Here is a 23,784-nt window from a genome sequence, read left to right on the forward strand (position 1 = left end):
GGCCTGGCCACGTGGACTCGAATCATGGCTTTCTCGCTGGGCCCCTGCCAGGAAAGTTGGTGGCTGTAGGTGCTGAGGTGGCCTGGGTGGCTGGGCACACTTGGTGGCCACAAAGGGGGCAGGGGTAGCTAGTCTCCTGGTGGAGCGGGCCCTCTGGCTTTGCAGGTGCTCAGCACAAGGGTGGGTGGCCTCCCTTCCAGCGCCCCTGTTTCTGGAGGGCACCGTGGGGGCAGCTGGGGGGGATAGTGGACGCTGGGTGCTGTTCTCCCTGGGGATCCATGAAACGCGCCTCCCTGCAGCAGGGGCCTGGGGGGCTCCTCCCACACTGGTGCTGGTGGAGCACCCCGTCTGCCAGAGGAGGAGAACAGGGCGTCTCTGACCAGCTGGCTGCAAGTGCCACGTCCCGGGGCACTGGGTCCCTCCCACGGCACCCGCCGAGCCCCTCGCCCAGGCCTGAGAGACCAGGCGGGAGGCTCAGCCAAGCCTGTCCCCGCAGGTGCCGCCTGGCCTGGAGGCGTCCGAGCTGCGCGCTGCCGAGGAGGCCCAACGCCAGGCAGAGCTGAGCCTCGAGGGCCCTCCGCCCCGGGGCCGGTTGCGCGGAGCCGGCGCGGCCGCCGCTGAGCCCGCGGGCGGCGGGGGGCCAGCTCGTGGCCGGGCCGCGGGCGGTGCCTGGGCGGCCGCGGGGCCTGCCCGGCGCGGCCGGGCCCGTGATGCTGCAGTGCCGGCCGGCCCAGGAGTTCAGCTTCGGCCCCCGCGCCCTGAAGGATGCGCTGGTGTCCACCGACCCCGGCCTGCGGCAGCTCTACGCGGCCGCCTTCTCCCCGGCCGAGCGGCTCTTCCTGGCCGAGGCCTACAACCCCCGCAGGACGCTCTTCGGCGCCCCGCGCATCCACACGGCCTTCGACTGGCTCCTGAGCCGCCCCGAGGCCCCCGAGGACTTCGAGACCTTCCACGCCGCCCTGCCGCCCCGGAAGCAGAGCCCGGCTCGCAAGCACATCTACCTGCAGCCCATAGGTACCTGCAGCCCCTAGGCACCCGCGGCGCAGGGGTACCAGCGGGCGTGGGCGGGGACCCCGCGGGGATGCAAGTGGTGAGGGCCTGGGGGTGGCGGGCTGGGGCCATCAGGACGGTGGGGAGGGGCTGGGAGGGGGCGAGGAGGGCCCGGTCTCCCATGAGGTGGGGTTGTCTGTGCCCAGACCCCAGGCAGCACCTGGTGTGGGGGGAGGCAACCTGGGGATTTGGGGCTGGGGCTCAGCTCTCCACGCACCCCAGCTCCCACCCTGCGCAGAAAGCCCAGGCCCCATCGCTGCCGGTCCTACCCGTAGATGCCCCCTCAGCCAGTGTGCTGTCCTGGCCCTTGGGCAGCCAGTGCTGCCCCAGCCACTGTATTGGCGCTTGCTCCGTGGTGTGGGGTGCTGCGGTCAGTGTCTGTCCCCTTCACAGGCCAGGACACTGAGGCTGGGAGGGGCCGCTTGATCTCCCCAAGTCACCGAGCTGGGGATTGGTTCAGGCAGGACGTGACCCCAAAGCCCTCCTCTTGAGACACTGGCAGGGCACACGGGGATTCAGGGACGCCTGCCTAGTCACTGTCTTCCAGGGTCCAGACTGGGGACACCAGGGATGAGGGGCTGTGCGCGGACCAAGGGCTGGGATGGCTTGGCCAGGTTCTCCAGGGGCCTGAGGGCCGGGCCACTGGGCTTCTCTGCAAGTCACCGCAGGTGGCCCCCCTGGCAGAAGGGTGCATGGGGCAGAGGTGTTTGGCCAGGAGAGGACGAAAGGGCCTGAGCAGAGCCAAGCGCTGCAGCTACCGCACCACATCCCTGGGGCCAGCGGCTCCAGAGCCAGCCCGGGAAGGCTGGATGTGGCCGGCCGGGCTCCACGCGGGCTCATCTCCCCTCCTGCCCCCGGACCAGAGTCCTGCAGGCGCCCCTCCTTCTCCCTCAGCCCGCGGACGGTCAGCCTCCAGAGCACCCGCGTGGTCTCCCCACTCCCCGCTCATCTTGAGAGGATGCAGGATCCAGTCCCAGAGATCTGGGGTGGGCCTGGGCTCCTGCATTTCTAACCACCCCTGGGCGAGCCTCTGGTCTGGGACATGACAGCCACTTTCTTGCAGGTCCCTGGCTCTGACCCTAGGTCCGGGTCCAGGGTGCTGGGCACAGGCAGCTGGGGGGGGCTCTGAGAAGCGGGCAGGGCCCCTGGCAGGGCTGACGGCACTGCTCTGCCCCCAGATCTGAGTGAGGGGCTGGCGGGCGGCGCGCTTCTGTACCACCTGCGGAGCTGCACAGAGGCCTTCTTCCTGGGCCTGCAGGTCAGGTGCTTGCCCTCGGTGGCGGCCGCGTCCATCCACTGCTCGTCGCGCCTCAGTCAGGACTCTGACAGGCTCCAGCTCCACACAGGTGAGTGTGCCGTGGGCACAGGTGAGCCCCATGCAAGTGCAGGCCTCCACTGCTTGGCAAAGGCCTCTTTTGGGAGTTCCCTGGTGGCCTAGCAGTTAAGGGTCTGGCGTTGTCCCTGCCGTGGCTTGGGTCCCCTGGCCTGAGAACTTCCACATGCCATGGGCCCAGCCAGAAGGAAAAAAAGGCCTTTTTTGGAGGCAAAATATGGAAGGAAGGAGCCCAGAAGAAGGAGGGAATCCTTTGGGGTTTTTTTTTTTTTTGATGGGAGGGACACTTGTTTCCAAGAAGACTCAGAAGTTCCCGATGTGTTACAGTGGGTTAATGATGCAGCTTGTTTCTGTGGTGTTGCTGGTTCGATCCCCAGGCTGGAGCACTAGGTTAGGGATCTGGTATTGCTGCAGCTGTGGCATAGGGCACAGGTCCAGCTCAGATTCAATCCCTGGCCTGGGAACTTCCAGGTGCTGCAGGTACAGCCAAAAAAGAAAAAAAAAACCAAAAACCAAAAAACTAAATTGAGGGTTCCTTTCTTTGCTCAAAAGTACCCAGAGACTGGGCCGCAGAGCGCCGTGGCCGCTGGGAAACTCCAGGGCACGTGGAGCAGGCGAAGCGGCTTTCTAAGGCCCCCTGCAGCCTTTTGTCCTGACAGAGCTCCTGCTAGGGCTCTAGAAGACCCCCGTCCCGACCCCAGCTTTCCCTGGGCGGGGTGGGGGTGGGGGTCTCTGGCAGCAGGGGCGTGAGGCTGGGCTGAGAGGCGCGGATGAACTGGGGGCTCTCAGATGGAAGGACAGGAGACCCAGGCTCAAGGTGAGGGAGGTCCCCAGCGAGGAGCTGGGCCCCCTCTGCCGCTGACGTTGGGTCTGGAGTGAGTGGATGGATGTCCTCAGCCGCGACCTTCTTCCAGCACTGCCTCTGCCTCATCCTTCCCCCCCAGGACCCATCCCACACACGTCCGTCCCCTTCGCTCTCTTCTGTATCTTTCCTGTGTTTCATCCCAGCTTTCTTCTCACCCTCCACTTGCCTCATTTCCTTTAGCTGCACCTACTATGCTTTAAATCCGTAGATAGAGTTCTAGATTTCAGTTCTATAGCTTTTACTTAAGATTTTGAAAAATTAGGAGTTCCTGTTGTGACGCAGTGGAAACGAATCCGACGAGGAACCATGAGGTTGTGGGTTCAATCCCTGGCCTCGCTCCGTGAGTTAAGGATCCAGCATGGCTGTGAGCTCTGGTGTAGGTCGCAGACGCAGCTCGGATCTGGCGTTGTCGTGGGGTAGGCCGGCAGGTGTGGCTCCCATTCGACCCCTAGCCTGGGAACCTCCATATGCTGTGGGTGTGGCCCTGAAAAGCAAGAAAAAAAAAAAATTAAAGTATAGCTGATTTACAATGTTGTGCCAGTTTCGCTGTACAGCAAAGTGACCCAGTCATACAGTCTTTTTCTTATATTATCTTCCATCATGTTCTGTCCCAGGAAACTGGATATAGTTCTCTGTGCCATCCTGTAGGACCTCGTTGCTTATCCATTCCAAATGGAACAGTTTGCATCTACCAACCCCAAACTCCCTGTCCATCCCACCCCTCCACCTTACCCCCCACCCCCGCCGCAAGTCTGTTCTCCATGTCTGCAAGTCTGTTTTTGTTTTGTAGCTAAGTTCACTTGTCCCGTATTTTAGATTCCCCATGTAAATGATATCATATGGTATTTGTCGTTCTCTTTCTGACTTCACTTAGCATGAGAATCTCTAGTTTTGCATCCATGTTGCTGCAAATGGCATTATTTCATTCTTTTTTATGGCTGAGTAGTATTCCATTGTATATATGTACCACGTCTTCCTAATCCATTCATCTGTTGATGGACATTTATAGGTTGTTTCCACGTCTTGGCTGCTATGAATAGTGCTGCAATGAACATAGGAGTGCATGCATCTTTTTCAATGAAAGTTTTATCTGGATACATGCCCAGAAGTGAGGTTGCTGGAGCATATGCTAGTTCTATGTTTAGTCTTTCTGAGGAACTTCCACACTGTTTTCCATAGTGGTTGTACCAATTTATATTCCCACCAACAGTGTAGGAGGGTTGCCTTTTCTCCACAACCCCTCCAGCATTTGTTATTTATAGACTTACTAATGATGGCCATTCTGACTGGCATGAATTGGTACCTCGTAGTAGTTTTGATTTGCATTTCTCTAATAATTAGTGATGCTGAGCATCTTTTCATGTGCCTACTGGCCATCTATATGTCTTCTTTGAAAAAATATCTGTTTAGATCTCTGCCCATTTTTTGATTTTTTTTTTTTTTTTTTTTTTTTTTTTTGCTGTTGAGTTGTATGACGTGTTTGTATATTTTGGAGATGAAGCCCCTGTCAGTTGCATCATTTGAAACTATTTTCTCCCATTCCCTAGGTTGTCTTTTTTTTTTTTTTTTTTTTTTATGGTTTCCTCGCCGTGCAAAAGCTTGTCAGCTGATTAGATCCCATTGGTTTATTTTTGTTTTTCTTTCTTTTTTGTTTTGTTTTTTGTTTTTATTTCTATTGCTTTGGGAGACTGACGTAAGAAAACATTTGCACAGTTGATGTCAGAAAATGTTTTGCTTATGTTCTCTTCTAGGAGTTTGATGGTGTCTTATGTTTAAGTCTTTAAGCCATTTTGAGTTTATTTCTGTGCATGGTGTGAGGGTGTGTTCCAGTTTCACTGATGTGCGTGCAGCTGTCCAGGCTTCCCAGCACCACTTGCTGAAGAGACTGTCGTTTCCCCATTTTCTATTCCTGCCTGGTTTGTGGAAGGTTAATTGACTGGAGGGTTTGTTTCTGGGCTTTCTCTTCTGCTCCATTGGTCTGTAGGTCTGTTTTTATATCAGTACCACACTGCCTTGATGACTGTCGCTCTGTAATATTGTCTGAAAGCTGGAAGAGTTATGCCTCCTGCTTTTTCCCCCATCAGGATTGCTTTGGCAGTTCTGGGTCTTCGATGGTTGCGTATGAAGCTTGGAATTATTTGTTCTAGTTCTGCGAAAAATGTCACGGTTCATTTGATAGAGTCACAGTAAGTCTGTAGATTGTTTGGGTAGTATGGCCATTTTAACAACAGTAATCGTTCCAATTCAGGAGCGTGGAATGTCTATTTCTTTGAAACCTTTTTAATTTCCTCGATTAATATTTTATAGTTCTCAGTGTATAAGTCTTTCACCTCCTTGGTCAGGTTTATTCCTAGATACTTAATTTTGGGGGATGCGATTTTAAAAGGTATTATATTTTTATGTTCCTTCTGTACTGTTTCGCTGTGAGTATACAGAGATGCGACTGATTCCTGAATGCTAATCTTTTATCCTGCCCCTTTGCTGAAGTTGTTGATCAGACCGACTAGTTTTGTGTGGAGTCCTTAGGGTTTTCCACGCATAGTATCGTGTCACCTGCATAGAGTGACAGTGTGGACTCTTCTCTGTCACTTTGGATACTTTTTACTCCCTTCGTTTGTCTGACTGCTGTGGCTAAGACTTCCAGTACTTTGCTGAATGAAAGTGGGCATCCTTGTCTTGTTCCAGATTTTAGTGGGAAGGCTTTCAGCTCTTCTCCATGGAGTCTTTTAGTAGCTGGGGGTTTGTCATGAGTGGCTTTTCTTATGTTAAGGTATGTGCCCTCTATACCCACTCTGGTAAGAGTTTTTGTCGTGAATGGATGTTGGATTTGGTCAAATGCCTTTTCTGCATCTATGGAGATGGTTGTGTGGCTTTGACTTTGCCTTTGGTGATGTGGTGTGTGATGGTGATTGGTTTGTGTGTCTTCACCCTTCCTTGTGAACTTGGGATGAGTCCCCACTGGTCACGGCACGGCGTATGATCTTTTTATGTGTTGTTGTGTTTGGCTTTGCTAAAAGTTTTTTAGAAGTTTCACATCTCTATTCACCAGAGTTATTGGCCTGTAATTTTCTTTTTTGGTAGTATCTTCAGTTTCGGTATTATGGTGACGGTGGCTTCATAGAATGTCTTTGGAGTTATTCCTTCTTCTTCAACCTTTCGGAAGAGTCTAAAAAGGACTGGATTGAGTTCTTTGTGTGTTTGGTCGAATTTGGCTATGAAGCCATTTGCTTCTGGACCTTTGTTTGTAGGGAGTATTAAAAATTACACAATCAATTTCCTTTCTAGTGCTCAGTCTGTTAAAATTATCTGTTTCTTCTTGTTTCAGTTTTGGTGGGCCGTAAGTTTCCAGAAAGTTGTCCATTTCTTCTAGGTTGTCACATTTGTTGGCATAAGAATGTTCATAGATTCTCTTAGGATTTTTAAAAATTCCGCAGTATCAGTTACGATCTCTCCTTTTCATTTCTTATTTGGGTTCTCTCCCTTCTCGGTGCGTCTGGCGAGGTTTGTCAATTTTGTTTACTCCTTTGAAGAACTAGCTCTTGGTTTTGTTGATTTTGATACTGTTTTTTAATTTCTGTATCACTCTAAGAACTGCTTTGGTGGCATCCCATTGGTTTTGGATGGTTGCGTTTTCATTATCATTTGTCTTGAGGGGTTTTTAATTTCCTTTTTGATTTCCTTGTTGACACATTGGTTTTTTTAGTCTCCATGTGGTACTTTCTTTTCTCATTTCTTTTCCAGTGGTTGATTTCTAGTTTCAGGCCGTTGTTGTCAGAGAGGATGCTTGAAATAATTTTGATACTCTGAAATTTGTCGAGGTTAGTTTTGTGCCCCAGTATGTGGTCAGTCCTACAGAGAATGTTCCATGTGTGCTTGAAAAGAATGTATATTCTGTGTTTTGTCTTTTTTTTTTGTATTTTTTTATAATTTTTTTAATTTTCCCACTGTACAGCAAGGGGGTCAGGTTATCCTTAGATGTGTACATTACAACTACATTTTTTCCCCCACCCTTTCTTCTGTTGCAACATGAGTATCTAGACATAGTTCTCAATGCTATTCAGCAGGATCTCCTTGTAAATCTATTCTAGGTTGTGTCTGATAAGCCCAAGCTCCCGATCCCTCCCACTCCCTCCCCCTCCCATCAGGCAACCACAAGTCTCTTCTCCAAGTCCATGATTTTCTTTTCTGAGGAGATGTTCATTTGTGCTGGATATTAGATTCCAGTTATAAGTGATATCATGTGGTATTTGTCTTTGTCTTTCTGGCTCATTTCACTCAGGATGAGATTCTCTAGTTCCATCCATGTTGCTGCAAATGGCATTATGTCATTCTTTTTTATGGCTGAGTAGTATTCCATTGTGTATATATACCACATCTTCCGAATCCAATCATCTGTCGATGGACATTTTTTTTTTTTTGTATTTTTAGGGCTGTACCTGAGGCATACGGAGGTTCCCAAGCTAGGGGTCCAATCGGAGCTGTAGCCGATGGCCTGTGCCAGAGCCACACCACAGCTCATGGAAATGCTGGATCCTTAACCCACTGAGTGAGGCCAGGGATTGAACCCATGTCCTCATGGATGCTAGTTGGGTTCGTTAACTGCGGAGCCACTATGGGAACTCCGTATTCTGTGTTTTTTGGATGTAATGTCCTAAAAATGTCAATTAAGTCTAACTGTTCTGCTGTGTCATGTAGGATCTCTGTTGCCTATTGATTTTCTGTCTAGAGGATCTATCCTTGATCCGAGGGGGTATTGGAGTCTCCTACTGTTAATATAGTCCCAGCAGTTTCTCCTTTTATGTCTGTTATTATCGTTGTGTGTATCTGGGTGCTCCTGTATGAGGGCATATATATTGACACATGTAATATCCTCTTCTTGATTGGATCCTTTCATCATTAAATAGTGTCCTGCTTTATCTTTCTTTATAGCCTTTGTTTTTGCTGGAGTAAAATGGTTTCATGATATGTTACAGATAACATTATGTTTAGAGTGCTTATTTCGTTTCTTTCTTTTTTTTTTAATTACTCAAATGAATTTATCACATCTGTGGTTGTATAATGATCATCACAATCTGATTTCACAGGATTTCCATCCCACAGCCCCAGCACATCCCCCCACCCCCCAAACCGTCTCCTCCGGAGACCATAAGTTTTTCAAAGTCTGTGAGTCAGTACCTGTTCTGCAAAGAAGTTCCGTCTGTCCTTTTTTCAGGTCCCACATGTCAGTGAAAGCATTGGATGTTGGTGTCTCATTGTATGGCTGATTTCACTTAGCAGGATAGTTTTTAGGTCCATCCATGCTGTAAAAACTGTTGGTATTTCGTTCTTTTTAATGGCTGAGTAATATTCCATTGTGTATATGGACCACCTCTTCTGGATTCACTCCTCTGTCGATGGACATTTAGGTTGTTGCCGTGTTTTGGCTATTGCAAAGAGTGCTGCAGTGAACAGGGAGTACATGTGTCTTTGTGAGTCGTGGTTTTCTCTGGGTAGATGTATGGCCTTTGTTTTAAAGTCTGTTTTGTCTGATGAGTATTCCAACTGCTGCTTTCCTGTCATTTCTTTTTTTTTTTATTATTATTTTCCCACTGTACAGCAAGGGGGTCAGGTCATCCTTAGATGTATACATTGCAGTTACAGTTTTTTCCCCCACCCTTTCTTCTGTTGCGACATGAGTATCTAGACATAGTTCTCAATGCTATTCAGCAGGATCTCCTTATAAATCTATTCTAGGTTGTGTCTGATAAGCCCAAGCTCCTGATCCCTCCCACTCCCTCCCCCTCCCATCAGGCAACCACAAGTCTCTTCTCCAAGTCCATGATTTTCTTTTCTGAGGAGATGTTCATTTGTGCTGGATATTAGATTCCAGTTATAAGTGATATCATATGGTATTTGTCTTTGTCTTTCTGGCTCATTTCACTCAGGATGAGAGTCTCTAGTTCCATCCATGTTGCTGCAAATGGCATTATGTCATTCTTTTTTATGGCTGAGTAGTATTCCATTGTGTATATATCCACATCTTCCGAATCCAATCATCTGTCGATGGACATTTGGGTTGTTTCCATGTCCTGGCTATTGTGAATAGGGCTGCAATGAACATGCGGGTGCACGTGTCTCTTTTAAGTAGAGCTTTGTCCGGATAGATGCCCAAGAGTGGGATTGTGGGGTCATATGGAAGTTCTATGTATAGATTTCTAAGGTATCTCCAAACTGTTCTCCATAGTGGCTGTACCAGTTTACATTCTCACCAGCAGTGCAGGAGGGTCCCTTTTCTCCACAGCCCCTCCAGCACTTGTTATTTGTGGATTTATTAATGATGGCCATTCTGACTGGTGTGAGGTGGTATCTCATGGTAGTTTTGATTTGCATTTCTCTTATAATCAGCGATGTTGAGCATTTTTTCATGTGTTTGTTGGCCATCTGTATATCTTCCTTGGAGAAATGTCTATTCAGGTCTTTTGCCCATTTTTCCATTGATTGATTGGTTTTTTTGCTGTTGAGTTGTATAAATTGCTTGTATATTCTAGAGATTAAGCCCTTGTCAGTTGCATCATTTGAAACTATTTTCTCCCATTCTGTAAGTTGTCTTTTTGTTTTCTTTTTGGTTTCCTTTGCTGTGCAAAAGCTTTTCAGTTTGATGAGGTCCCATGGGTTTATTTTTGCTCTAGTTTCTATTGCTTTGGGAGACTGACCTGAGAAAATATTCATGATGTTGATGTCAGAGAGTGTTTTGCCTATGTTTTCTTCTTGGAGTTTGATGGTGTCCTGTCGTATATTTAAGTCTTTCAGCCATTTTGAGTTTATTTTTGTGCATGGTGTGAGGGTGTGTTCTAGTTTCATTGCTTTGCATACAGCTGTCCAGGTTTCCCAGCAATGCTTGCTGAATAGACTTTCCTTTTCCCATTTGATGTTCCTGCCTCCCTTGTCAAAGATTAATTGACCATAGGTGTCAGGGTTTATTTCCGGATTCTCTATTCTGTTCCATTGGTCTGTCTGTCTGTTTTGATACCAGTACCACACTGTTTTGATGACTGTGGCTTTGTAGTATTTCTTGAAGTCTGGGAGAGTGATGCCTCCTGCTTGGTTTTTGTTTCTCAGGATTGCTTTGGCGATTCTGGGTCTTTTGTGGTTCCATATAAATGTTTGGATTGTTTGTTCTAGTTCTGTGAACAATGTCATGGGTAATTTGATAGGGATTGCGTTGAATCTGTAGATTGCTTTGGGTAGGATGGCCGTTTTCACAATATTGATTTTTCCAATCCAGGAACATGGAATATCTTTCCATTTCTTTACATCTTCTTTGATTTCTTTGATTAAAGTTTTAGAGTTCTCGGCATATAGGTCCTTTACCTCTTTGGTCAGGTGTATTCCGAGGTATTTGATTTTGTGAGGTACAATTTTAAAAGGTATCATTTTTTTGTATTCCTTTTCTAATGTTTCATTGCTGGTATACAGAAATGCAACTGACTTCTGAATGTTAATCTTATATCCTGCCACTTTGCTGAATTTATTAATCAGTTCAAGGAGTTTTGGGGTTGAGTCCTTAGGGTTTTCTAGGTATAGTATCATATCATCTGCATACAGTGACAGTTTGATCTCTTCTCTTCCTATATGGATGCCTTTTATTTCTTTTGTTTGTCTAATTGCTGTGGCTAAGACTTCCAAAACTATGTTGAAGAGCAGTGGTGAGAGTGGGCATCCCTGTCTTGTTCCAGATTTGAGTGAGAAGGCTTTCAGTTTTTCCCCATTGAGTATTATATTTGCTGTGGGTTTCTCATAAATGGCTTTGATTATATTCAGGAATGTTCCCTCTATACCCACTTTGGCGAGGGTCTTGATCATGAATGGATGTTGAACTTTGTCAAATGCTTTTTCTGCGTCTATTGAGATGATCATATGATTTTCGACCTTTTTTTTTGTTAATGTGGTGTATGATGCTGATTGATTTGCGTATGTTGAACCATCCTTGTGAACCTGGGATGAACCCAACCTGGTCATGGTGTATAATTTTTTTGATATGTTGTTGGATTCAGTTGGCTAAGATTTTGTTGAGAATTTTTGCATCTATATTCATCAATGATATTGGCCGATAGTTTTCTTTTTTGGTGGTATCTCTGTCTGGTTTTGGAATGAGGGTGATGGTGGCCTCACAGAATGTCTTTGGGAGTATTCCTTCTTCTTCAACCTTTTGAAAGAGTTTAAGGAGGATGGGCACCAATTCCTCTTTATATGTTTGATAAAATTCACCTGTGAAGCCATCTGGTCCTGGACTTTTATTTGTAGGGAGTGATTTTATGACCTCTTCAATTTCATTTCTAGTGATCGGTCTGTTCAGTTGGTCTGTTTCTGCTTGATTCAGTTTTGGCAAGCTGTAAGATTCTAGAAAATTGTCCATTTCTTCCAGATTGTCAAACTTGTTGCCAGAGTTCCCGTCGTGGCGCAGTGGTTAACGGATCCGACTAGGAACCATGAGGTTGCGGGTTCGATCCCTGCCCTTGCTCAGTGGGTTGACGATCCAGCGTTGCCGTGAGCTGTGGTGTAGGTTGCAGACGCGGCTCGGATCCTGCGTTGATGTGGCTCTGGCGTAGGCTGGTGGCTACAGCTCCGATTGGACCCCTAGCCTGGGAACCTCCATATGCCGCAGGAGCGGCCCAAGAAATAGCAAAAAGACAAAAAAAAAAAAAAACAAAAAAAAAAAACTTGTTGCCATACAGTTGTTCATAGTATTCTCTTATGGTTTTTTGTATTTCTGCTGTATCCGTTGTGATTTCTCCTTTTTCATTTATAATTTTGGTTATTTGGGTTCTTTCTCTCCTCTTTTTAGTGAGTCTGGCCAGGGGTTTGTCAATTTTGTTCACCTTTTCAAAGAACCAGCTCTTGGTTTTATTAATTTTCTCTATTGTTTTTTGAGTCTCTATTTTATTGATTTCTTCTTTGATCTTTATAATTTCCTTCCTTCTGCTGACTTTAGGACTTTTTTGTTCTTCTTTTTCTAATTCGTTTAGGTGGAGGGTTAAGTTGTCAATTTGGGATCTTTCTTCTTTTTTGAGAAAGGCCTGGATTGCTATAAATTTCCCTCTGAGCACTGCTTTCGCAGCATCCCATAGATTTTGAGAGGTTGTGTTTTCATTATCATTTGTTTCAAGGTAGTTTTTAATTTCCTTCTTGATTTCCTCATTGACCCATTGGTTTTTTAGTAGCATGTTGTTTAGTCTCCATGGAGTAGGTTTTTTCTCTTTGCTTTTCCCATGGTTGATTTCTAATTTCATAGCATTGTGGTCAGAGAAGATACTTGAGATAATTTCTACGCTCCTAAATTTATTGAGATTCGCTTTGTGTCCCAATATGTGGTCGATTCTTGAGAATGTTCCATGAGCATTTGAGAAGAATGTGTATTCTGCTTTTTTTGGATGTAGTGTCCTGAAGATATCAATGAAGTCTAACTTTTCTATTGTTTCCTTTAGGATCTCTGTTGCTTTATTGGTTTTCTGTCTAGAGGATCTGTCCATTGATGTGAGGGGGGTATTTAGGTCTCCTACTATGATTGTATTCTCATCAATATCTCCCTTTATGTCTGTTAATATTTGTGTATGTATCTGGGTGCTCCTTATTTGGGCATATATGTTGATGATAGTACATCCTCTCCTTGGATGGATCCCTTAATCATTAAATAGTGTCCTTCTTTGTCTTTCTTTATGCCTTTTGTTTTAAAGTCTATTTTGTCTGATATGAGCGTTGTGACTCCTGCTTTTTTGTCATGTCTATTGGCGTGAAATATTTTTCCCCACCCTTTCACTTTCAATCTATATGTATCTTTTGTCCTAAGGTGAGTTTCTTGTAGGCAGCATATTGAAGGTTTTTGCCTTTTTATCCACTCAGCCACTCTGTGTCTTTTGATTGGGGCATTCAGTCCATTGACATTTAAGGTGGTAATTGATAGATGATTATTTATTGCCATTTGAACCTCATGTTCCAGTTGATTCTATGGTTCTCCATTTTTTTTTTTGGTTGGATGGTCTCCTGTTATTATCTGCTTGAGTGGTTTTTTTTTTTTCATTTTTTGCAAATGCAATATTTGGTTTTGGCTTGTGATTGCCCTGTTTTTTAAGTATGCTAACCCCTTCCCATAAATGTGTGTTTTAGCCTGATGGTCCTGTAAGTTCAAACACTTCATTACTATATTAAAATTAAGAAGAGAGACATACATATAAACAAAAAGGGTTGTTTACCTCCTGACATCCCTTGCCCACATTTTATGGTTTTGATGACTCTTTTTTATTTTTTTCTTTTTAATTTTATTTTGTTTGAAGCATGTTCATGATTAAATCTGTATGCTGGCTTATTTGAGTGACTTCTCTCTGATTGCAGTTTCCTCAGTCCTAGTTCTTCCTCTTCTTCTTCTTCTTTTTTTTTTTCTTTTCTTTTTTCTTCCCTTTCCTTCCTTTCTTTTTGGTTTAGAGAAGCCCTTTCAATATTTCCTTTAACCTGGGTTTTGTGTTGCTGTATTCTTTAAGTTTTTGTTTGTTGGGAAAAATTTTTATTTCCCCTTCTATTTTAAATGATATTCTTGCTGGATAGAGTATTCTAGGTTGCATATTTTTTCCTTTTAGCACTTTAAATATCTCTTGCCATTCCCTCCTGGCCTGTAGTGTTTCTGTAGAGAAATCAGCTGATATTCTTATGGGGGTTCCCTTGTAGGTAACATTCTGTTTTTCTCTTGCTGCCTTGAGGATCCTCTCTTTATCACTAACTTTTGCCATTTTTATTATGATGTGTCTTGGTGTGGGTCTGTTTGGGTTCAGTTTGTTTGGGGCCCTCTGTGCTTCTTGTATCTTGAATCCAGTATCCTTTAGATTAGGGAAGTTTCCACCGATAATTGCTTCAAAGATATTTTCCATTCCCTTATCTTTTTCTACTCCTTCTGGAATTCCTATTATGTGTAGATTGGCCCGCTTTATATTATCCCATAGGTCTCTTATATGGCTTTCGAGTTTTTTGATTCGGTTTTCTGTCTGTTGACCGGATGGAGTGATTTCCATTATTCTATCTTCCATATCACTGATTCGTTCTTCTGCATTATTCATTCTGGTTTTTACTGCCCCTAGTTCAGTTTGCATCTCTGCCAATGAATGTTCTAGTTTTTCTTGGCTCCTCCTTATATTTTCTAGTTCCTTTCTGAGGGTATCTGCATTACTGTTCCTATCTTCTCTTCATTCCTTCAGTATTTTCCCTATTTCTCTTTTGAACTCCAGGTCTGTCTGACTGCAGAGATCTGTTTCATTGTTCACTGTTTTAGGTGTGTTCTCCTGTTGGTTTGACTGGGGGTGGTTTCTCAGCTTCTTCATCTTGCTTGTTGTTTTCTTTCTCCTGAGGGAGTTGTACTCTCCGTGATCGGGCAGTGTTTGCCTTGTCACTCCCGTGGAATATTTCCTGAGGGCTGGCGTTGTTGGTCAATCTTTTTTGAGGCAGTGTGGCTTTTCTGGAGTGTTGATGGGGCTAACAGTGTTTCTTTGAAGCAAAGGAGGACTTCCTGAGGGCAGACAGGACTGAGAGGTCCACACCGCGATGGTAGCAGATTTCACTTGGCCATGCAGAGCTTGCTCTGGTGTTTTTAGGCTGTGGGGTTCTTGCAGGGGGTTGGCGGTGTTGGGCAGCTGCTTTTTAGGGGTGCATCACCCCCTGGGGGCTGGAGCAGCTATCTGGGGCACTGAGAACCTGAGAGGCTCTTCCCTAGGGCAGCCCAACTCAGAAGGACAGCCTGAGAATGTAGGTGGATCTTTTCACAGTCTGGCTGAGCTTGTTGCAGCTTTTCTGGGCTGCAGGGGGTCCTGCCTGGAGCTGGCAGTCCTATGCAGCTGGTCCACTAGAGCATCCCCTGGGGGCTTGGGCGGGTAGCAGGGCCGTTGGAAACCGAAGAGGCTCCTCCCCGGGGCAACCCGACTCAGAAAAACCGTCGTCGGAGAATTAGGCCGATCTATTCACAGCCTGGCTAAGCTTGTTCTAGCTTTTCTAGGCTGAAGGCCTTTTCTCAGGGGCTGGTGCTGTTTGGTGCTGCTCTGCGGAAGTGTAGCCCCTCCAAAGGGCAAGCAGGCCTGTGCAGGGACAGCCCCTGCGGTGGTAGGCTTCAGGCAATTGTTGAGGCCAGCCCTCCTGGATGGCAGGCAGCCCCAGGTCCGTGAGAGCGTAGGGCGTGGCGGGGGTGGGGGGAGGGGATGCCCTGGGAAGCAGAGTTTTCAGCTAGCTAGCGGGCCTGTAAGCTTGCTGTGGCGTGGGGGGTATTCTATGGGGACCCACCCCTTCTTCTCTCCCCTCCCCAGCACGGGCGCAGACCAGGCTCTTCTCCCTGGGTCCCTCTGATGTGGCTTTCCCCTTCCCCACTCCTGGAGTATTGCTCCCTTCCTCTGCGACAGCTTTGTTTTCTAGTCTCCCAGGCAGTCTCTGCTCCGTCAACTGGTTTCTAGACCTCCCAAGCAGTTTCCGCTCTGCCCCGCCCCCCTAGCCGGGGACTAATCTCTGGAGCCGAGGTCTCGGTGCCCAGCCCCCCCCCCAGGCATCCCCCGGCCCTTTCTTGGGGACTAACCTTCGGAGGCGAGGTCTCGGTGCCCAGCCCCAACCCAGGCGTCCCCCGGCCCCCTCTCGGGGACCAACCTTCAGAGCTGAGGTCTCGGTGCCCAGCCCCCACCCAGGCGTCCCCCGGCCCTTTCCCGGGGACTAACCTCTGGAGCCGAGGTCTCGGTGCCCAGCCCCCACCCAGGCGTCTCAATTTTTGGTGACTGTGCCCGTAGTTCAGATGGTCCGTTGGGTTCTTGATCGTTTTTCCGTACTCCGACTTACTGCTACACTCTTCTCTGCATCTGGGGATTCCTCCGGTTCGTTTGATCTTTCCCCGGTAGGAGACTTTCCAGGGTGCGGGATCCCTTTCTCCTCCGCAGTTCCCTTTCGGGAGCGCCCGTGCCGCTCGGATTCACCTTCTCTCACTCTCCTCTTTTCTCCTGTTCTGCCCAATAATGTCACGAACTTCTTGCCGTTATTGGAGTTTAGGTTCCTCTGCCAGCGATTGGTTGCTGTCCTGTGCGAGTCATTTATTCTGTAGATGTGCTTTTTTTGTTGTGTTTGTGGGAGAGGGCGAGCGTGTCCCTACTCCTCCGCCATCTTGTCCTCTCTCCTTTTCCAGTCATTTCTATTCACATGAAATACCTTTTTCCATCCCCTCGCTTTGCATGTGTCCTTTGCCCCAAGGTGAGTCTCTTGGAGGCAGCATCTTGTAGGCTCTTGCTTTTTTAAAATTCAGTTTGCCACTCTGTGTCTTTTGATTGGAGCCTTCAATTCATTGATGTTTATGGTAATTACTGACAAATATGTATTTATTGAGGCTTTGAACCTTGTTACCAGTTGACTCTAGGTTTCTCCTTTGTTCCTTTTTTGTGGTTGGATGATTTCCTTCTATGTTTGTGTTCTTTTTGTGTTTGTGCGAATGTATTGTTTGTTTTTGATTTGTAGGAGTTCCCGTCATGGCTCAGCAGAGATGAACCTGACTCGTGACCATGAGGTTGCAGGTTCCATCCCTGGCCTCGCTCCGTGGGTTAAGGATCTGGCGTTGCCGTGAGCTGTGGTGTAGGTCGCAGATGCGGCTCAGATCTGGTGTTGCTGTGGCCGTGGTGCAGGCCGTCGGCTGCAGCTCCAATGAGACCCCTAGCCTGGGAACCTCCATGTGCTGCGGGTTCGGCCCTAAAAAGATGAAAACAAAACAAAACCAAACCTGATCTATGGCTGCCTGTTTTTCAAGTATGTTAACCCTTTCCCACATCTGCTTGCTCTAGATGGACAGTCATACAGGCTCAAACACATTCTGTAAAAAGGCTCTAGGTTGTGTCTTACTTGGCTTCACCACATTTTGTGACTTTGATCTTCTCTTTTACACCGTCGTGTTTGTCCTTTTGCTGTCCCTTGGGTGTATCATTCCGTCCTTCCTCCTCTCCTTCTGCTTTTAGGGCCACACTCACAGCATGTGGAGGTTCCCAGGCCAGGGGTCAAATCGAAGCTATAGCTGCCGGTCTATGCCACAGCCACGCTGGATCGGAGCCACAGCGCGTGGTAAGGCCAAGTCCCCGACCCACTGAGCGAGGCCAGGGATCAAACCCGCATCCTCATGGATCCTAGTCAGATTCGTTTCCGCTGGGTCACGACGGGACCTCCCATCAGCATTACTTTCACAAGTAGGTTTTCTTTTTTTCGTTTTGATCTGTAGACTGGCTTATGTGATTACCTTCCAATTTTGACTTCCTCCATCCTACATCTTGTTACTTCTTTCCTCCTTTTTTTTTTTTTTTTTTTTTTTGTCTTTTTGCCATTTCTTGGGCCACTCCCACGGCATATGGAGGTTCCCAGGCGAGGGGTCGAATCGGAGCTGTAGCCCCAGCCTACGCCAGAGCCACAGCAATGCAGGATCCGAGCTGCATCTGCAACCTACACCACAGCGCACGGCCACGCCGGATCCTTAACCCACTGAGCAAGGCCAGGGACAGAACCCACAACCTCATGGTTCCTCATCGGATTCTCTAATCACTGCGCCACGACGGGAGCTCCGCTTTTTTCCTCTTTAGAGGAGACCTTTCAGTATTTCTTTGGGGATAGGTTTAATATTGCTGTAGTCTTTTAATTTCTGCTTGTCTGAGACCTTCTCCTTCTATTTCAAATAATAATCTTGCTGGGCAGAGTGGTCTGGGTTGCGCCTCCTTCCCTGTTAGAACTCTGAATACATGTCGCCACTCTGCTGGCCTCTAGCGCTTCCGTGGAGAAGTCGGCGGTCCTAATGGGGCGATTTCCATTATTCTTGCTTCCACGTCGCTCGTCCTTCCTCTGCATCATTCAGTATGCTCTTCGGTGCTTTTAGCTCAACTTTCGTCTCTGGAAATGAATTTTCTAATTTTTCTTGGCCCCTCTGTGTAGTTTCTAGTTCATTTTTAAAGTAATCTGCATCACTGCTGATAGCCGTTCTTTATTTTTTTAAAATTTTTATGTCTTTTTAGGGCTGCCCCGGAGGCATGTGGCGCTTCCCAGGCTGGGGGTCGAATCGAAGCTGCAGCCACTGGCCTATGTCACAGCCACAGCCCCGCCAGACCCCAGCCGCCTCTGTGACCTGCACCCGGGCTCATGGCATTGCCAGATCCTTAACCCACCGAGCGAGGCCAGGGATTGAACCCACGTCCTGGTGGATAGGAGTCGGGTTTGTTACCGTTGAGCCACAACAGGACCTCCTCATCACCTCCTTTCTAAGGGAACTCGGAGCCCGTGAGACTGCAGAGTCTCTCTCGCCCGTTGCTGCTTCGGGGCCTTCTCCGCTTCTGTGAACCGGGCATGGTCCTCTGCTGCTTCATTTTGCTTTTATTTCTCTTACTCTGTGAGTTGAGGGAAAACAGTTTTCTGCTGTCGCCTCGGAGGGCTGTTTACATGCAGGTGCCTCCGTGGGTCGCTTGTGTGGGGTTCCTCTTTTTTGGCGCGCGGACTGCTTTTGGTGGGGATGCTTTGCCGTCTCTCGTCAGTGTGTGTTACAGGTGTGCAGGTGTCTGGCTTGCATGTGTTTCCAGGGAGGTGGGATGGTGGGTGGCGCCTACAGGTGGGGCCTGGTCCCTGGGCCCTTGGCAGGGGGGGCAACCCACGGGGAGGTGGGGGCACACCCTGGGCTCTTGGCAGCAGCAACAGCAGGGCGAGGGCATTCCCAGGAGATGAGGGCAATGGGCCGTGCTCGGCTGCAGGGCCCTCTGTGGCGGCGACCCTTGAGGTCAGGCTGCAGGTGGTGCCTGGTCGCAGGACCCTCAGTGGTAGCAGGCGGTGTCCACTTCTGGAGTCCAAGTGGCTGCAGCAGTTTGCAGCCACTCCTGCAGCTGAGAGCCTGTGCATGCGCAGAGAAAGAAGTTCCCTTGGCGGTCCTGCCGCCCCCGTCCTTCCCTCCCCAGCAGTGGCACCTTGCTTCTGCAGGCCCCGGCCTCTTCCCGTGACAGCTCGGCTCTGGCGCGCTGCTCCCTGGCCCCTCAGGCTGTTTCCGCAGAGCCAGCCCTAGTCCTCCCCCTGGAACTGACCCCTGCAGCCCCCGTCTCTGCACCCAGCCCCGTCCAGGTGTCCCGGGCAGTGGTGCCCGTGGTCTGTCCAGCTCGCTCCCTGCTTTGCCTTCCTCAGGCCGGCCGCCGTGCTTTCCTCTGAGGCTTTGCGGCTCCTCCTCTGTCCCAGTTGGTCCCCCATCGTTGGGTGGCCTCCCAGGGTGCCGATTCCGTTCCTCGTTGACAGCTCCCTCAGGAGTGCTGCTCCCATCCTGATGCCTTTTTTGCTCTTTGCTTTTTCTCCTTTCGTTCTACTCATCTATAGGGAGGGTTTCTTGGGTCTTCTGCTCACACTCAGCAGATGCTTTGTGCTCATCATTCTCCGTGCAGATGGTTTTTGGTTTTTGACGCGTGTATGGGAGCAGGTGAGCATTACTTAGCGTTACTTAAGTCTTACTCCTCGGCCATTTCCATGCACCTCTCCTCCGTTCTACAGCTTTTAGTGGATCTGCTTTCAAATTGGCAGCGTCACTCTTAAAAAGCTGCATTGAAGTAGTATTGGTGCAATATTATATAATTTCTAGGCATACAGCATAGTGACTCACAAGTTATATTCCATTTATAGTTACTATAAAATACTGGCCACACTGCCTAGGCCGTACAGTGTAGACTTGTGGCTTATTTGGTATCTAATAATTTTTACCTTTTACTCCCCTCCCCCCTCCCCCCCAGTAACACCTACTTTGTTCTCTATGCGTGTTGCTCTGCCTCTTTTGTTAAACTCATTAGTCTGGGTTATTTTTACATTTTTTAGATTTTTAATTAAACATTTTTGAATATTATTATCTTTGGCCACACCTGTGGTGTGCAGAAGTTCTTAGGCCAAGGACTGAACCCATGCCACAGAAGTGGCCAGAGCCACAGCAGTGACAGTGCTGGATCCTTAACCCAGTGGGCCACTAGAGAACTCCTGTCATATTTTATTTTATGTTTTTATTTACTTTCAATTATTTTCACATATGTAATTTTAATTTTTCTAGTAGCCATATTTACAAAAGTAAAAAACAGTTGGAATTAATTTTAATGTGCTTTCTTTAACTCACTATAGCCAAGATATTGTCACTTTAACTTGACTGATGCAAAAATTATTAATATTTTATATCCTGTTGTTTTTTTTTTTTTTGCACTGCCTTCAAAACCCAGTGTGTATTGTACATTTATAGCACATCTCAATTTGAATTAAGCACACGTCCATTTGAATTAGGCTACACAGCCATATGTAGCTAGTGGCTACCACACTGGACAGAGAAAACAGTGCTAAAAATTCCTTTTTTTTTTGCTTATTTTTTCTTGAATGTTCTTGGTTTCCTTAAGAACTGTACGATCCTTAAGGGCTGGGATCATCTTTTAAATTTACTTGCTATTCTTTTTTTCATTTTTGAAGTTTTATGGAACCATAGTGAATTTAGGGTCACAGACCTTTCCGCTGGACGGCGCAGTGAGTCCCGCACGCATGTGCACAGTGCCTTCCTGCTCAGATTCCCTTCTCTCCCAGCGTATCACAGAATTACCTGGTCGAGTTCTCACGGCTCTCGGCAGGTGCCTGCTGGTCCGTCGTTCCATCCACTTCCGAGCGCAGACAGACGCCAATCCCGCCCCCAGTCCCCCCACCCCGACCCGACCCCTTTAGTCACCGGCAGGTTTTCAACATCTGTGAGTCCGTGTCTGTTCTACACATAAATTCATGTGTGTCTTTTTTTTAGATCCTACATGTAAGTGAGAACAGATGATGTGTCTTTCATTGTCTACCTCACTCGGTTTATTTTTAAATGATTTTTATTTTTTCTGTTATAGTCGGTTTGCGGTGTTCTGTCCATTTTCTACTGCACAGCAAAGCGACCAGTCACTCACACACACACACACACTCACGTTCTCTTTCCCACATCCTCCTCGATCCTGCTCCATCACAAGTGACTGGATAGAGTTCCCTGTGTGGTACAGCAGCATCTCACTGCTTCTCCACTCCAGAGGCTGTAGTTGGCATCTGTGAACCCCGAGCTGCCAGTCCATCCTGCTCCCTGCCCTAGTCTGGCAGCCACACGTCTGTCTAACTTCACCTAGTGTGAGAGTCTCTGTGTCCATCCCTGAGGCCACAAACGGTGTTATTTCATTCTTTCTAATGGCCCAGATGCCCTCATTGTCTTAACGTCACTTCGTTTACTTGTGTAATGATTTTTATTTTTTCCACTGTAGCTCGTTTACAGTGTGGTGTCCGTTTTCCACTGGACAGCAAGTGACCCAGTCACACGTACATAGATGCCTTTCCGTATGTATGTGCCACATCTTCATCCAGTCCTCTGCGGATGGACACTGAGGTTGCTTCCAGGTCTTGGCTATTGTAAACCATGCTGCAGTCAACACTGGGTGCAGGGGGTCACTTTTCAAAGTATGGTGTTCTCGGAGTTCCTGTCGTGGCTCAGTGGTTAACAAATCTGACTAGGAACCATGAGGTTGAGGGTTCGAGCCCTGGCCTTGCCCAGTGGGTTAAGGATCCGGCGTTGCCGTGAGCTGTGGTGTAGGTCACAGACGCGGCTCGGATCCCTCGCTGCTGTGGCTGTGGTGTAGGCCGGTGGCTACAGCTTCAATTAGACCCCTAGCCTGGGAACCTCCATATGCCACGGGTGCGGCCCTAGAAAAGGTAAAAAGACAAAAAACCCAAAACAAAACACAAAAACAACAAAGTATGGTTTTCTCCACATAAATGTGGGATTGTTGGATTATATGGTAGTTCTATTTTTAGATTTTTGGAGGAACCGCTATACTGTTTTCCAGAGTGGTTGTACTAACTTAGATTCCCACCAGCAGTGCGGGGGGGTTCCCTTTTCTCCACACCCTCTCCAGCGTTTGTTATTCGTGGACTTATTAATGATGGCCATTCTGACGGGTGGGAGGTGGTACCTCACTGTGGTTTTGATGTGCATGTCTCTAGTAATGCGTGATGGGAGCATCTTTTCATGTGTCGTTTGGGCATCTGTATGTCTGTCGTCTTTGGAGAAATGTCTACTTCTGTCTTCTCTCCATGTTTTGATTGGGTTGTTTTTTTGATATTGAGCTGCAGGAAGTGTTGGTATATGTTGGAGATGAATCCCTTGTCAGTCACTTCATTTGTAAATATTTTCTCCCCTTAACCCAACGGGCCACCAGGGAACTCCTGTTGTAATTGTTCAAGATTCTCCATGTGAGTGATATCACACAACATTTATCTTTCTGCAAGACTTATTTCACTTAGCACGATGGCCTCCAGGGTGTCGCTGTGGACGGCGGCTTCGCTGTCGATGGCTGAGGAAGTGGTCTGCTCTGCGCACGCACCATAGCAGTACATTCACCTGTTGATGGGCACGTGGGTGGCTTCCCTGTCTTGGCACTTGCACCTAATGCTGTTAGGAAGCTTGGGCTCCATGTATCTTTTCCCAATTAGAGTTTTTGTTTCTCCAGATGTATACCCATGAGGGGACTTGCTGGGTCACACGGTAATTCTACTTTGAGTTTCTCGAGAAACCTCCATACTGTTCTCCGCAGTGGCTGCACTGGGGTACACTCCCCTCAGCAGTCTCTGAGGGCTCCCTTTTCTCTACTTCCTTGTCAGCACTTGCGATTGGTGTTCCCTTGTGATGACGGGCACCCTGCCAGGTGTGAGGTGGCAGCTCACGGTGCTTTGATTTGCTTTTCCCTGACGACTGGAAATACGCTGTGTCATTTCCAGTCTCATCTTCATCGCCTCCTTCATCTCCTCTTTGGAAAAATGTGTATTCAGTTCTTCCTACTTTTAAATCAGGTTGGGTTTTTTTTTTTTGGTTTTTTTTTTGATGAGTCGTATGAGTCGTATGAGCTGTTTATTTATTTTGGATATAATCCCCTTAATTGCTGTATCAATACACACATTTTTGTCCCATGCAGTCGTTTGTCTTTTTTTGTCAGTGGTTTCCTTTGCTGTGCAAAGCTTTTAAGTTTAATTAGGTCCCACTTGTTTGTCTTTGCTTTTATTTCCCTTGCTTTAGGGATGCATTAAAAAAAATGCTGTGATTTATGTCAAAGGATATTCTGCCTCTGATTTCCGCTAGGAGTTTGACAGTATCTGATCTTACATTTAGGCCTCTCATACATTTCAAGTTGATTTTTGTACACAGCGTAGGAGAATGTTCTAAGCTCGTTCTTTACGTGGAGCTGCCCAGTGTTCCCAGCACCAGTTACTGAAGAGACTGTCTTTTGTCCAGTGTAGATTCCTGCCTACTCTGTTGTGGATGAATTGACCCTAAGTGCATGGGTCTATTTTGGGCTCTTCATCTTGTTTCGTTGAACTATGTGTCTGTTTTGGTGCCGGTACCATACTTTTGACGGCTGTAGCTTTGTAATATAGTCTGAGTCAGAGAGCAGGATACCTCCAGCCCTGATGGATTGAAATGGTTTTGGGTATTCAGGGTCTTTTCTGGTTCCAGGTG

The 23,784-nt window shown here is 47.4% G+C and overlaps 1 protein-coding gene across 1 annotated transcript in view; it reads left to right on the forward strand.

Moving 5' to 3' along the window:
* AMZ1 (archaelysin family metallopeptidase 1) overlaps positions 711-23,784 on the forward strand; it is a 29,074-nt gene continuing 6,000 nt past the window's right edge. Inside the window, 2 exon segments of the mRNA NM_001195325.1 lie at positions 711-1,014; positions 2,229-2,396. Of these exon segments, the coding sequence (NP_001182254.1) occupies positions 711-1,014; positions 2,229-2,396 (472 nt within the window).

The sequence above is a fragment of the Sus scrofa genome, chromosome 3 (genome assembly GCF_000003025.6).
Source record: "Sus scrofa isolate TJ Tabasco breed Duroc chromosome 3, Sscrofa11.1, whole genome shotgun sequence".
Taxonomy (NCBI): domain Eukaryota; kingdom Metazoa; phylum Chordata; class Mammalia; order Artiodactyla; family Suidae; genus Sus; species Sus scrofa.